The sequence below is a fragment of the Dicentrarchus labrax genome, unplaced genomic scaffold (assembly GCF_905237075.1).
Source record: "Dicentrarchus labrax unplaced genomic scaffold, dlabrax2021, whole genome shotgun sequence".
NCBI lineage: Eukaryota > Metazoa > Chordata > Actinopteri > Moronidae > Dicentrarchus > Dicentrarchus labrax.
In genome coordinates, this window is record NW_026136708.1 from 17,725,425 (window position 1) to 17,739,779 (window position 14,355).

General features: G+C 40.4%; 3 protein-coding genes across 6 annotated transcripts; all 3 read right to left on the minus strand.

Annotated features, from left to right (window-relative positions):
• Positions 1 to 2,702: 2,702 nt before the first annotated feature.
• On the minus strand, positions 2,703 to 3,660 carry gtf2h5 (general transcription factor IIH, polypeptide 5). Of its 2 annotated transcripts, none has more exons than XM_051408779.1 (3): positions 3,584 to 3,660; positions 3,157 to 3,244; positions 2,703 to 3,036 (listed from the first exon to the last, which is right to left on the minus strand). In XM_051408779.1, the coding sequence occupies exons 2-3, from the start codon at positions 3,189 to 3,191 to the stop codon at positions 2,856 to 2,858; spliced, it is 216 nt and encodes a 71-aa protein (XP_051264739.1). In that variant the 5' UTR covers positions 3,192 to 3,244; positions 3,584 to 3,660; the 3' UTR covers positions 2,703 to 2,855. The 2 variants fall into 2 exon arrangements, with proteins under 2 accessions (XP_051264739.1, XP_051264740.1); XM_051408780.1 differs by lacking the exon at positions 3,584 to 3,660 and adding an exon at positions 3,329 to 3,566.
• A 467-nt stretch (positions 3,661 to 4,127) lies between these two features.
• serac1 (serine active site containing 1) lies at positions 4,128 to 10,849 on the minus strand. 3 transcript variants are annotated; one of them, XM_051408769.1, is made up of 17 exons: positions 10,756 to 10,849; positions 10,212 to 10,312; positions 10,018 to 10,054; positions 9,791 to 9,933; positions 9,042 to 9,131; positions 8,338 to 8,469; positions 8,128 to 8,249; positions 7,845 to 7,973; positions 7,642 to 7,755; positions 7,050 to 7,212; positions 6,583 to 6,733; positions 6,338 to 6,479; positions 6,052 to 6,152; positions 5,691 to 5,788; positions 5,358 to 5,540; positions 5,124 to 5,267; positions 4,128 to 4,965 (listed from the first exon to the last, which is right to left on the minus strand). In XM_051408769.1, the coding sequence occupies exons 2-17, from the start codon at positions 10,303 to 10,305 to the stop codon at positions 4,829 to 4,831; spliced, it is 1,980 nt and encodes a 659-aa protein (XP_051264729.1). In that variant the 5' UTR covers positions 10,306 to 10,312; positions 10,756 to 10,849; the 3' UTR covers positions 4,128 to 4,828. The 3 variants fall into 3 exon arrangements, with proteins under 3 accessions (XP_051264729.1, XP_051264727.1, XP_051264730.1); XM_051408767.1 differs by lacking the exon at positions 10,756 to 10,849 and having other exon boundaries at positions 10,212 to 10,331; XM_051408770.1 differs by lacking the exons at positions 9,791 to 9,933; positions 10,018 to 10,054; positions 10,756 to 10,849 and having other exon boundaries at positions 10,212 to 10,330.
• A 753-nt stretch (positions 10,850 to 11,602) lies between these two features.
• On the minus strand, positions 11,603 to 14,355 carry myct1a (myc target 1a). The gene is made up of 2 exons (XM_051408776.1): positions 13,985 to 14,355; positions 11,603 to 13,014 (listed from the first exon to the last, which is right to left on the minus strand). The coding sequence occupies exons 1-2, from the start codon at positions 14,037 to 14,039 to the stop codon at positions 12,467 to 12,469; spliced, it is 603 nt and encodes a 200-aa protein (XP_051264736.1). The 5' UTR covers positions 14,040 to 14,355; the 3' UTR covers positions 11,603 to 12,466.

A 14,355-nucleotide genomic window follows, 5' to 3' on the forward strand; every position in this document is an offset into this window, starting at 1 on the left:
AAGTCACTTTTAGCTGCTGATCAGTACAATGTAATGTGTGTGGCACTATTTAAGAAGCAGAAGTTCCTGTGATAATCTTATTTATATACCCTCATTTGTTTGAGAAGAGATGGAAACTTTATCTTATGCTCGCCAACCCCAATACCTGCAAGAAGTGTGGCTCTAGCCCACTTTGATTTTTTTAAAATTTGATTTTACACATTTGCTCAGATCACATCTTGAAATGTTTACTTGAGTACAGTGCAAAGTATCTGACTTACTTATGAGCGGTTGTTTGAGGTTTCAGCCCAAATGCAGTTTTCCTACATAGTTTCATCCACTAGAGGGAGACAGAGCTCAGTCTATCTTTGTGTTAGGGTTTGAGGTTGGTCGAGGCTGGGAAATCCTGGAGGTTGTCGGACTGGCAGGTATTACGGGCCATGTGGAGGGGCCGGCAATCTCGGGGGCTGCTGCAGGTGCAGAGAGGGAGGGCACAGGTCTGGTGATGGTAGAGGTGGCAGTAGTACAGGTGGTGGTTGAGGCTGGGCCCATGAGACAATTGTGTCGGTCCTTCCCTTCAGGATTGTTGTCCCTGCTGTGCTGGGTGTTGGCACATATTCCATCAGGGGGTAGTCTGGTGGAGGGAGGAGCGCTGGCTGGTGTGGTGCTGGAGGTATGGCTACGGATGAGATGGAGGTGGTCTTGCGGATGGTGGATGGTTGTTTTGTGGCATGTAGGTTGAGGAGCTTCTCTTGGCGATGGATGAGCAGCTCCTGTGGAGGTTTGGGGAAGACCACCTTCGTATCCCGATAGCTACGGGCCTCTCTGGTCGCCATCAGTGCAGCCTGTTGGCGATGTGCAGGGGCATCTGGGTTGACGGTCCTCATCTGTGGGGTCGCCATCTTCTGCTGGAGATACTGAAATACACTTAAATACAGCAATGCAACAAAAACAACAACAAAGACAGACGTGTTATTATTATTATTGTTGTTATTATATTATTTAAACCTGAAGAGTACGGTCTAGACCTGCTCAATGTGTAAACTTGAGATGACTTTGTTGTGATTTGGTGCTATACAAATAAAGATTGATTGATTGATTGAGATTGATTATTATTATTATATTATTATTGTTATTATCAATTACTAACATAACAATGAACATTGGTTACAACAGGTCATTGATACACACACACACACACACACACACACACACAATAATTAATATAAATAATAATAAATATTTATTTACTCAGAGACGCTAGGCACTAACGCTAACATTAACGTTATGTCCTGTCTAACGATAAAGACAATGCTCAATATAAATAGTGTTATAATAAATTAATTTATGAGGCGCAGTGAGTAGTGAGTGTAATAACAAATGAATTGATTAATTCAGTCTTACCAATACTGTATGATAGCCAGAGCATCCGAGGAAAAGAGCGTAGACTCTGGGCCAATCAGAAGCCGTAACTGTCTACGGTCAGTCACATGACGCCAGGAGACGATATGATTGGTAGTCTACGGTCAGCATTGACCAACCAGAAGGTGTAAATGTCTACGGTGACTGTAGACTTGACCTCTCGACTGCATAATTTCTGGTAGTGGGGGACTGCGTTCGCGCTTCGTCACTTTTGGCTGCTCTTAAGTTGTTCAAATTCCATTAAAATGAGGGATCAGTACAATGTAATGTGTGTGGCACTATTTAAGAAGCAGAAGTTCCTGTGATAATCTTTTTTATATACCCTCATTTGTTTGAGAAGTGGAAACTCAACTATCCAGCTATGGTCAGTCAGAGGCCTTTATCTTATGCTGGCCAACCCCAATACCTGCAAGAAGTGTGGCTCTACAACCCACCTTGCTGTAAGATATTTGTACTAAAGTGTAGCCCACTATGATTTTTTTATAATTTGATTTTACACATTTGCTCAGATCACATCTTGAAATGTTTACTTGAGCACAGTGCAAAGTATCTGACTTACTTATGAGCGGTTGTTTGAGGTTTCAGCCCAAATGCAGTTTTCCTACATAGTTTCATCCACTAGGGAGACAAAGCTCAGTCTATCTTTGTGAGGAGACTTCTAGGTCAATTTTGTTTTTCATCCACACACAAACCTGTTCAAAATCTCTATCACATAGTTTAACTGAAGGAACAAACAATTCTACCCGCCATTAAATCTATAAATAGGATTTTAGGATACTCCTTTTGTAGTGATTACTTATTATTTTTTTTAAAGGAAGTAATTAGAGCTATCTGGGCCAGCTGCATTTATCTGATTTCACCATTTCAATCACAGACAATTTAACTTTTTTTCTCCTAAGGCTGATTAACATTCAGACAGCATCTTTCTGTGAGACAAAAGTGCTTCTCCACAGGAATTACTGTATTTTTTGGCAGAATGGAGAATTATTTGCATTAGATAATGGGGAGAAAACATTTAAAGAAAACATACTGATAAAGTGATATGTTGGGGTTCAAAGCTGAACAAAATGACTATTAAGATAGAAAAATATCACCATTAGTGCAAAATCCACCAAGAAATAAGCACACCATTGTTTCTTATATCTCTCAATTTCAGTTCTCACATGTTTACTGCTTTTATAAACTCCATAAAAACATGGAGATGTAGAAAGGGCAACTCAATTCAGCAATTTAAACATAAAGAAACAATTAATGAAACATACTTCAACTAATTCATAAAGACAGTTGAAAAACAGCACAAATGAAGCCAACAAAACGTCTTTATTTACTCATAAAGTTGTTGTTTTTCACATTAATGCAACAAAAAATGTCTGCAGTTAAAACATTGCAAACCAAGTTCATTTTAAGACAAACTCTCGAACAGTCCGAAGTCCAAGAAGAAAGAGTTTCTTGTGTTATTTTTGCGTGACAGGGAATGAATTCTGGTCCATTAACTCTCCGACTCTCTCCTGGAGGGTGTGAACCACCTCTGCCAGGATGAAGAGGTGTGTGTCGTCAAGGTCCTTGAGGATGAACTTCTTTCCCAGGGCCATCTTTTCATCCAGGTAGAGGAGGAACTGTTTCATTGCGGGGTCACTAGTCCAGTGAGAAAGAGAGAGAGAGTGTCACATTAATGTACCTGAACATCTGTATTTTCACCAGAATCTCTTGATCTAGATACAATAACAAGATAAAAGATTCACAGTTTTGCCTTACCACTCAACAAGGACTCCTTTGTGTACGTTGACCATGTTGACAGCTGCAGAGAAATCGGTAATCGATGCAAATACAAATGACCCAAAACCTGCAGCACAGTGAACAAGGATGTGTGTATCAACGGGTGAACTCAGTAAATCAGTCTAAATGGTTTGACATAAGCTAAAGTTACCCCAGAAAACATTAAAATAACATTAATGTCTGAAGAAGATCGACTGCGAGCTTTTTTGGATTTGAGCCTGGTTAGCTTGTTAGCGTTGGTGTAAAAACAGGCTACATTATTACAACTAATTATAACTAATAATTATTATAACTCCTGTTAAGTAACGTTAATGCGATTTTCCAGTTATTGAACACAAAGAGCTGCCGAGATATATTCGCGTATCCGGCTACATTCAAGCGAAAGATGTGACAGAGTTTCACCAACCTGACTGCTGCTGTTGTTTCCTGTGCTAACTCCTCAATGCAACCTACGGTGTGCACCGAGGGACAATCTAATGCGACACAAAATTGCGCATGTGGCATACCTTTTTATTTCTGTAGTTCCCCCTGCCTGGAGAAAGTTGTATACTTGAGTTTTAGTGTCCATTAGTAACATTAATTTCTAAGCAATGAAACTTATAATTTAGCTGTGAGTGATATCTGGATAAACTAAAATGTAATAATACCTGTGTTGTTATATTCCATGATGTTTTTGTTTTGTAACATCTATTGTGAAGCTGTTGATTAATGTCCAATATCACCATAAAACAGCTATATTCAATACACCCAAGATGTTTTAAAGGGATATATACCATAATACAGCAGCATCTCTGACTGTAGACAGATTGTTATTGTCTCCCAATATATAATATATATATATCATATTGCTTAACCCTATAAGAATGTACTGTGTTTATTAATATCATTTTGAGATATGCATTGCAATGCGGCTTTGCATTAAAAATGATGCAGCGCGTAGACAAGTCAAATAAAGCCTCCCAACTTCATTTATTCATCGCTAGTGGCAATTTGGACTACAAACACATGGAAATTAAAAAAAAAACCAATGGCTTGATATTAGTCCCACACAAATAAATAAAGCAACCTGAACTAATATTAATACAGGTCCATCTGAGGTACGGTTCAGGAAGGAATATGTGTCGGCAGACAGTGTGCCATACTGCAATTGGAATAAAATACACACATTATAAAAATAAAATCGTAAATCATTGCTCTGGCTGAAAATACTGAGGAGCAAGAGTGGCAATGACATGTCAGTGCATCTTTAAGTTAATATCGTATGACCATTATGTGCCACGTCAAACTGGTAAGTTTAAAATGAAATGGAAAAATAAAATATAGAATACATTTTCACAATCTGAGCTTAAATGTCTAAATTATCTTCTTTAAAACTTTAATTGATCTTTAAAATTCATCTGATCAATCTAAAAGGGATGAGTACACATTAAGCACCCAGGTTTCTTTCATCACAACTGACAACTCTTCACAGAAATCAATGTGTAAATACATTTAATTCCCCTAATTATAATCACATTAGTGGTTGTTTATGTAAATGTACAACAAGGAGAGGCAGTTATGTTTCCATTTGGCTTGGGGTGGGTGACAGTGCTCTTCCCCATTTCAAGTAAACAGTGGGTTGTATCAGTGTGTTGGTGCTCATATATTTCAGTCAGTGGCTGATGTAGCTCTGCAGTGCTTCCTGGATGAACTGGAGACTGCGTTGGTACAGAAATGAATCCTTCTTCTCTGGTTTGCAGATGTTTAGGTGATCTACATCCACCTCGATGAGATCCCCAATGCCGAGATCTGAAACCAAACCAGAGCTCGATGTAAGAGCTAAAGAAACAACATTACAGACACATAGCTGTCAAGGTCTATGTTATTTTTGCTGCATGCATTCATATTTAAGATGTGTCACAAATAGATGTCTTTGCCCCCCCCCCATGTGCATTAGTGTTACATACTTGCAGACTGTGCTGGTACCACCAGTATCTTGATCATGGGACCAATGTTTGTTGGCAGCGTCTCTGCAAAGCTCAGCACCTTGAACTCCTTTTCTTTGGCCATGTTCAGGAAGCTCTCATTGAGGTTGCGCAGTGCTGGCGAGTCTTAAAACACATGGACAACAACTCAGTAGAACAATGTCTCTGAAACACAAACAGTCTTGGATCTCTCTGGAATTAATTTCATTCACTTACCTTTACAGAGTTCTCTGACTTCTATAGAGGGAAAGAGGAGATATCTGACATTGACCGAGTACTCTGCCATAAAGGTGCCGTGGTGAGGAACACTATAGAACATAATGCCCTTGGTGTTCTTAAGCAGTCCGTGCATATCTGGGTCCTGTGAGGCATCCAGCAGCATTTTCTTCACAAGCAGTCCTGATGGAAAAACAGACACAGCGAGAGACACGTACAATCAAATGTAGACCAGGTGTGAAATAATACCAAATCATTTGTTTTCCGTGTTGCATTCAAGGGATTTGAGTGAAAATCTGACATGCTTGTGGAAGGAAAGTTCTGACAAAATACCTCCCATACTGTGGGCTACCCAGACCACAGGCCTCTCTCCAACTCCTGCTAGCTTTAACTTCTTTAGCAGCTCTTGACTTCTGTAGGCCAAGGACTTCCTGAAGAGACAGAAGCAAAGAATGAATCAACAGTTCACTCAAGAGTCTGTTGGAATTGAACATACATACATTTCGGGGGAATAACTATTGAATTTAATTAGGAATGGCAGCTTAATTAGATTTAAATAGTCATAATGTTGGATAAGTTGTGCAAAAAATTACTTTTAGTATGTAATAACTGTGTTAAGCAAAACAAACAACAAGAGAAAATATTTTCCCATACTTGCACAATGTATATGGGCATATGAAGACAGATTCCTCACCTCTGATTCTCAGCGGGGCACTTGGCCATCCAGTCACTGAGGTGACTGTCATACTCCACTGATAGTACTCTCAGATTTGGACAGTCATTAGCCAACCATGACTGTCAATAAAAGAACAACACAGAAGAACAACAGTGAGAGATGATTAATATTCCTCAACATTATTCTCATTGAGCAACCCAAACACTACGCAGTCTCCTCTATAGCCAGAAAGAACAATCCATAATTGCTGGTGATCCAGAATACTCTGCAGTAATTAAAAGGATGATGGAGGTGGATTTTTCACCTTTGGCCAGCACTCTGTGTAGTCGTCCTTGTTTTCTGCCTCCTTCTCTTCCTCTAACATAACTCGGTCCTTCTGCCTCCACGTCTTAAAAGCTGCCCCCAGAATCCCATGGATGAAGAGCACGTCCGCTTTGATTGGCTGGCTGTAACAAGGTTGTGAAAGATGAGTCTTGGTTTACATATAAAATAAAATGAAACTAATACATTGTTGACATGATGTAGCAATAGAATTAGTTGTTTTCCTACTTGCCACGTGTTTGCGGGTGGAGGATATAGACGCCGTCTTGGTATTTTTCTTTCACCGTCTCTCTATCCAGGTTAGCCAGAGCGCGGGCTGCATGAGACGCCTGCATGACATGAGGAGACTGCATCGTCTCAGCCAGGACAGATACCCAGCCTGAAGGGGTTTTATAGGTAATAAAAAAAAGGATTGGATACATTATAATCTGTTTTCGGTTTATAGATCTTGGACAAAGTATTAAAAACAGGAAAAAACAGAATAAAACAGCGTGTGAACAAGTAGGAATACTGTAAAGCATTCCTGGGTTGATCAACAGTTGAGGTGAAAACAACAACAACAACAACAACAACAACAATGTTGAATGAGAAAGTCTTTGTAATGGTGAACATTTTTAATAATCCTTAGTACGCCCAGTAAAGATTACACATGACCAGAACCCTCCATGGAACAATCAGATGAGTTGCAGACCTACCAGACTGGGCTATGGCCTGGTGAACGCTCTCATTGAGAGCCAAATTTCCTATGATACGAACAATGTTCCTCTGAATCTTCAGGGAGTCTCTGCGGAGCTGATAAACCCTCTGGAGGAGCTGCAGACCCCCATTGGCAACTATGTGGTCACAGTGGCTCTGGACCTGCAGACAAGACGTGTTTCTGTAAGTTTAGAACATTTATTCACATTACCTAGAAAACAAAATCAACGACAGTCTCACAGACTAACAAACTGTTTTGTTTGAAAATATGAAATCCAAAGAACAGTGTTTACAGTTAAAGTTAAGTTATCCTTTATAAATCCCCATAGGGAAATTAATTCTCTGCATTTGATCCATCCCAAGTACTAGGAGCAGTGGGCAGCCAGGGCATTGGTCAAGGGCACTGACTGGAGAATTAGCCAAACAAGGTTCTATAAATACTTGGATGCTGATCAGAGTACCTCTAACCATGAAACATGATAATGCACTGAATTAAATGAACTACAACAGAAGGTGCTTCAGCCATGATCAGTTTAATAAAAGAAAGTGGACAGACCAGATCATGTTTGGATGTCTAATGGACATCATTACCTTTGAGTGCTGTACCAGTGCCTGTAGACAGAAGGATTCCACCTTCTCAGAGGGAACAGAGGTAAGGCTCTGGGCGTAAGGCAGCCCATTGCCTCCAAAACACCACAGACCACCCTGCAAAATAAAAGAGCGTATGCATTAGTAGATTTTTTTGTCTTTCAAAGAAAGAGCTGCAAAAGAATCCATCTTTCCATCTCAATTACCCGTTGTGCTGCCAAGGACTGGGTGCTCTCTCTGAGGGCCAGTGAGGTGAAGTACTGAACACATTTGTCCACCTCAGACAGAGGGAGAGACCCCAGAAGCTGCCTCAGTCCATCCTCTGCAGACAAACCCTTTGAAAAATGTGTGTCAAATACCTGTTCTACCTCTTATATTGCCTAGTCCAACAAGACACAAATATGATTTCTTGACAAAACAGAAACTGTAGAGCCAATTATGTTTAGTACAGAAACAAAGCCAGTGGATGAGAGATACAGGGATACTTACATCTTCCAGGTCAGGCAGTGCAGGTGAACGCAGGAAGAATCGAAGGTCTACCTGAGGAGTCCGGGCCAGGCCCACTGCTGTTCGCTGGTCTATAACTTGGGCTGCTGTCTGGTACTGGTAGTCTATGTGATTGTTAACAGGTGTGAATTAATCCCACTTCACTTTATATACTGTAAACCTGAAGTGATCTGCAAGAATGTTTTACTTTACCATGCCAGTGGTGATTTTCTGCGAGCTCCTGTATAGCCTGTAGTCTGATGGCTTTATTGGCTGACTGTGTCCTCTTCAGTAAAACCCATAATGCCACCTCATGTGGGTCTGCATCCACATGGCTGAAATGCTCTAATACATACAAATAGAGAACAAACTGACTGGCTGTACATTTTAAAGAACAAAGTGGATAAAGGATGCTAAAAATATATCACTAAGGACACTGTGGACTACTGTGACTAACTACCAGTATCTACAGTACTGCTTTCAGATTATTAAAACAGCCACGAAGTTACAAACCTTTTGATTTCAAACCATGTGTCATCGACTTGGCAGCTATTAATTTTGAAGCCAAAAGTCAGTTTATTAGATGTTTTACTGGACTATAATTTCACATCTCATCTTAATCTTAATTAATTATGAGTAATTAATACAGAGTTAATATAAGGTGACAAAAACAACGTGTAATACAGCCAATTGCACAGTATACACATAATGTCCAAACTATGTGACATTCAAAACAGGATGTGCATGTACAAAGCAGGTGTTTCCTTTGGCCGATGGTAGTTTTCTGATAATAAATATTTGTGCTTCTATCAGCAACAGCATCTGCTTTACAATCTTAAAAATACGAGGGGCAGTACTACAGTGTCACACTGTGCACTTGGCAACTGGTCCAGTATAATGAACTTTTGGTGTCTTACCATCTAGAGATCGCAGCAACAGCCTAGATGATATTTCCAGAAACCTCCTTGCAGCTTTATGAAGTTCCCTCCTTGCTTTGTTTGTGAGTCCTGTCAAAGATACACAGTGTAAAAAAAAATAGACTATAAACTACTACAATGACCTAGAAGATCTGAATTTAATTTCTATAAAACCACTACTAAAATTACAGAAGCCATTGAGTAATGGTTGCCAATTGGTATCTCATCATAGGTTGTTAGGGGGATCGTTTCCATTAAATAAGTGAACCTTGACCAGTGGAAGTGAGATCAGTTAACAGACTGACCCACATGTGGAGGCAGGAAAGATAGTAAAAGGAGGGAAGGAAGGGAAGGCAGGAAATAATTACAACAGATGTCACTGGGCACCTGGACATGGCAAACTCCCTATGACTTTGTGTTCATACAAGAACTAAATAAAGCCATTCAGCATATTTTCCAGATGTCATCCAGCTGGTTTGGGGCAGGGCACAAAATTAGCACCAGCCACCAGAGAAATGCTGGTACAGTATGCAGATTGTCTTCATTCACCAGCCAAAAACAACAACGGTAATATACTGAGTGGCTGGTAAAATTAGAACATTCACTAAGCATTTAGCTGGTGGGATAATAAGTTAACTGTGTCCAAAAATAATACATACGTAAGAAAAATGGTCCTATTCCTTTCAGTTTTTTAAGAAAGGGACACATGGTGATGTCCCACTCTGGCCCAAGTGAATGACATTCAGTACCTGCAGTAAGGTTCTCCTTTTCATCTGAGGGAGTGGCTCTCAGGTAGATGTACGACTTGTACTTCTCCTGAAGAATAGCACGAGTGTCAATGGTCACAGCCTTGTCCAAGGCCTTCACTTCATAAGCGATAAAGAGATAACCCCTGTACAAAGATCGTGGATGAGCTGTGGTGTGCGGTGATCAACTTTGGCCATTGAAGTCAAGGATTAAAACCACTGTAGCTTACCCGAACACAACTGCACCAGTGACTTTCGCAACCTTCCCTGGATGTCAGCAGAAAATGAATCCATGTTAGATAAGTGTGTGCTGTTCTCACGAAAAGCATAAAAAGGTTAAATCCATGTATTTAGAGGAATTAGGTCCGTGAGACAGCTGACAAAAAGCGGTGTGCGCGTTGGCCGATTACGTCCAATAACTTACTTAAATCTTTCCACGGAAGCGCCTTCCTCACCCCAGGTGACCCCGCCGTGCTCAGCCTCCGACAGCGGATCCAACGCAGCGCTGCGACAGACATCCTCCGCCTGTATAACCCCCAGAATACCAACGGGGCTGAGTGAATCACAACACCGGAGAATAATACAGCCTCTTAATACAGCTGAGGCCTCTCTCACACTACAACCCTGCATATGAGCCGGACGTGTGTAACTTATGTAATTTACAATCCTCTAAAAGACCCTAAACCGACGGTGAGTGGTAACCCCGTTAATTCAGCTTTATGTTACACTAACGTAAGCTCCCGGTGACTCTCGTACGTTAACGTAAACACTCCCGTTACACCGTAACAACGACAGCTAGAGCTAAATGAACCCCCAGCTAACACACAGTCCCTTCAGGCTAACGTGGGTCTTTTACGGGTTTTACCAGCTCGGTAACTTTAACACATCCGGCTGACTGGTTATTAAGTTGTTGAACAGTGACATTACCTTATTTATCGGCTAATAAGTTCTTAAAAGGACTTAATTACCGTAATGTTCTCCACTGCTGCAGCGCCCGGTGTTCATAAACACAACGTGTCTCACAAATAATACGTCATCTACCGTTACCAACGCGACCGGGGGAAAAAAACAACAACAACAACAACATTTCTATAAAACAGAAAGTCAACAGCTGTACAATGTGTGATTATTACAGAAAGAAAACACACTTTTCTACCGGGGGAAATTAAATTCTTAACATTAATATGATTTTAAATATCTTCACTATTTTCACTATTATTGTTTGTTTTTGTTTTTTTTCCCCCCGACTATTATTAATATTTAAATTCTTACTTATTTAATAATCTGTTTATTGAATAGTTTTGGGGAGTGATTGCTTACTGTGCCTAACCTTCTCTTGGGCGGATCTCCTTCTTCTACAGTCAGTGGATTTTATTGTAGTGGCTGTTGAAATGTTTCTATGTTATGTTGTACCAACCCTTTTAAATTCAATAAAAACTTGAATTACAAAAAAAAAGAAGAAAGAAACACCTGCAGTCGTAATGCAAAAGTCCTATAATAAATACAAACTATCATTAAGACCGTAATGTTCACAGAAAGAGGTGTTGATGCTGGTAATCATTGACATCTACAGTCAATGGTAGTTGACCACCAACATGACATACAGTATTGTCCACTGACACCACAATCTCAAAATATGATCAACGTTTGTCAAACAGTAAACAAAAATGGAAGTTCTCTAATGTAGTATTTATTCAGATGACTACTGTATTAGGTTGCTATATTTTATTCATGTTATTATGTCCATATGTTGTGTTGCCTTACACAAACACCCTAAAGACCACAAGCTTTGTATGGAAAACTCAGTTGTCATGCTTTGTTATTCTTGCTTTTATTGCATTAACTTATGAGAAAAGTTCAGTAAATTACATTAAAATATAAAATACAAAAACTTCACAATGCCCACGTTTCGGTCTCCTTCTCTCTCATTCACACATACTGTACATGTAAATACACAGACAGACACACTTAATTACTTAAAATGCCAGACACACCCACAATACCACAGCTCTGTAAAAAAAAAATAACGTGTGAGGCAGCAATAAAAACATCAAATGAGTTTAAAGCTTTTTCCACCAGGTTTTGCATTGATGCATCACTGACAAACATCTACAGTTTATTAATCACAGGCTAACACACAAACACTCGCCCTCCTTTGGGGTGCACATACACAATCATTCTCTCTTTTGCATAGTTATTAGGTGATCAGCAAAGGAGAAGTCTTCCTTTGAAGCATAAATGCCCAGTCATCAGTATTTATTTGTAGATTTTTGTCTAAATTAAACAAAGATTCTGTGCAAGCATACATGATTGTCGATCACCACTAAATACAGACTGTTAATGTTTAAAGAAGGATTTCTGTTCATAAGCAGTCATTGCCATATTGCTGAGAGTGTCAAATGATCTTTTAATTTTACATCAGTATTAAATGATGAAAGGCAAGTATGCTTTTGTCACCCCGAGATATATATATGTTAACAAACCAAAAGACTGACTCTTGAAACTGACTGTTGTTGTTATTGTGCTGAGGAATGCCCACAGTTGACCTTGATGTCCTTGTTTGCTCCACTCAGCTCCACCTGGTCATATAAATCACTACAGATTTAGTCCAATATCATTTGTAAATCCATTTACAACTCTGGGCTCATTTAGTTACAGTCAGCCTCGTGCTGTCACTCCTCAGGTGCATGTTTCCTGATAAGCTCTAATAATGCTCTCATAAGCTGGAGGTGGGGTCTGTGTAGCATGGATACCCCTCAGGCCATTGTTACCCCAAAATGACTCGGGTCTGGGTGGGGTGGCAGCTTGCTGGGCTGCTGTTTGAGCTGATCCAGTTGACGCGGTCAAAGTCGGTGTACGAGGCAGCGTGGTCTGGCTCCCCTCCTCTGCCTCCCTCGCAATTTGGCTGCACTGGAGGAGAGGGTGGAAGGTGGAGGCCCTGAAGCTGGATTTGTGCCCCAGTGGGTCGAGGTGGTCTGGGGAGGAAGTCTGGCGGTGGAAGCTTAAGGCAGCACTGACCAAACTGTTGTTGCTGCGCCGGTCGTAGCTGCTGTTGCGATTAAAGCCCGGACGGTTACGGGAAGACGTGCGTGATTGGCGAGGAGGACGGCGGGTGATGCTGGCAGAGCCCGCTCTCCGTCGGGACATCCAGGTCAAGATCACGTAAACCACAGCCCCCAAGACCAGGCCCACCGCCATGGACACACAGAAAGCTATGATCAGAGGGACTGTGGAGAGAGAAACACATTTTAAAAAGGATATTTTATGATCTTTGCTTCAGTATGTATTTCTGATGGATCCTTCACAAACATTGTTTTTTATCTCTTCTATCAACTTATTTACTCTTCAGGTTCAGTGTGCGGGGTTTAATAATATTTATGTTCATGCAATACATCTAAATGCACTTTATCCTTAATAACATTTTTTTCTTAGTGTCTTTTTTTATCATCCCCCTGGGAATGGAAGGAATTTTAATTAGAATATATGCCCTTACAAAGATTACGAAAAACATCTGTTTGTAACAAATGGAGGATTGCCAACAGTGTCTTGCAAGATGGTGCCCCTTGACAAAATAATAACAGGCTTTCTTCTTTCATGTTTAACCAGAGGTTTTTTTTTTTTGAAGACAACAAACTGATTCCATTTTATTCCCACATAAAAATGCACTAACTTTTGCTTATTGCTTGTTTGCTTTGAAGGCGGTTGTGCCAACATAAGCGTGCTTGAGAGCAGAGAGAGAATGCAGAGGCTAAGACAAATCCCGTTGGACTGCTGCCAGGGAAAACAAATCAATTTCCTTTCAATACAGTTAAGTGTTAAAAAGACTGAATCAACTTTGCTTGCAGCCCATATTTCCACAGCAGTTTTCTTCCTCTAACTTTGGGAAAAGGGAAATGAGACACTGGTCTAAAGTCATCTGGAAATTACATTTGGGAAAACTGAGGAGAAAAAAAAAAAACTCAAAGAAAACATGTCAGTACCTTATAGATTTGGAGTGAGTGTTCACAAAAATTGCGAAAGGTTTCTTTGAATATTCTCCTAAGCTGGATAAAGTAATCTCCAAAAGGAATCAGGACCACATATTGTATCTATTCCAGAGGCGATTAAAGCCCAAATTCCTGAGAGAACAACGGTGCCAATCAGAGAGACCACATGAAAAAGAGAGCTAAAAGAGAAGGGAAGTTAGAAACAACTCACCAGCATCAAAAGACTGAAGTATTTCCAGAAATAAATTTGTGTTATTCTCAGCCATGACTTTGTCCTGTCAGAGGAGAAGACAGACTGAGACTCAGTTCAGTCTGTCTTTTACTCTCTTCTTCTCCCTTCTACTCTTTTTCTGTCAATTCTTGTCTGTCTCTCTTTTCTTTCTGATGGCTTTTCCTGTGTTTCTGCCTCCCCTCTTTCCTGTTCTCTCACTTTCTCCCTCTCTCGTCCTTTGCTAACTTTCTCTGTCAGTATGTCTGTCTCTCTCAGAGGGAGACTCAGCCCAGAGGCACACAGGACTGACTGGCGGCTAACTCTGGCAGCCGTCTTGTTTATGGAAGCGGAAAACTACACTGTCACATTTC

Coding starts and splice junctions, on each gene's coding strand:
- gtf2h5 (XM_051408779.1), bottom strand. CDS start 3,191: ATGGTCAACGTACACAAAGGAGTCCTTGTTGAGTG. Junction 3,037..3,156: donor AAAGGAGTCCTTGTTGAGTG/GTAAGGCAAAAC, acceptor TCACTGGACTAG/TGACCCCGCAATGAAACAGT.
- serac1 (XM_051408769.1), bottom strand. CDS start 10,305: ATGTCTGTCGCAGCGCTGCGTTGGATCCGCTGTCGGAGGCTGAGCACG. Junction 9,132..9,790: donor AAAGGAGAACCTTACTGCAG/GTACTGAATGTC, acceptor TATCTTTGACAG/GACTCACAAACAAAGCAAGG. Junction 6,734..7,049: donor CCAGGCCATAGCCCAGTCTG/GTAGGTCTGCAA, acceptor AAACCCCTTCAG/GCTGGGTATCTGTCCTGGCT.
- myct1a (XM_051408776.1), bottom strand. CDS start 14,039: ATGGCTGAGAATAACACAAATTTATTTCTGGAAATACTTCAGTCTTTT. Junction 13,015..13,984: donor ACTTCAGTCTTTTGATGCTG/GTGAGTTGTTTC, acceptor CTCTCTCCACAG/TCCCTCTGATCATAGCTTTC.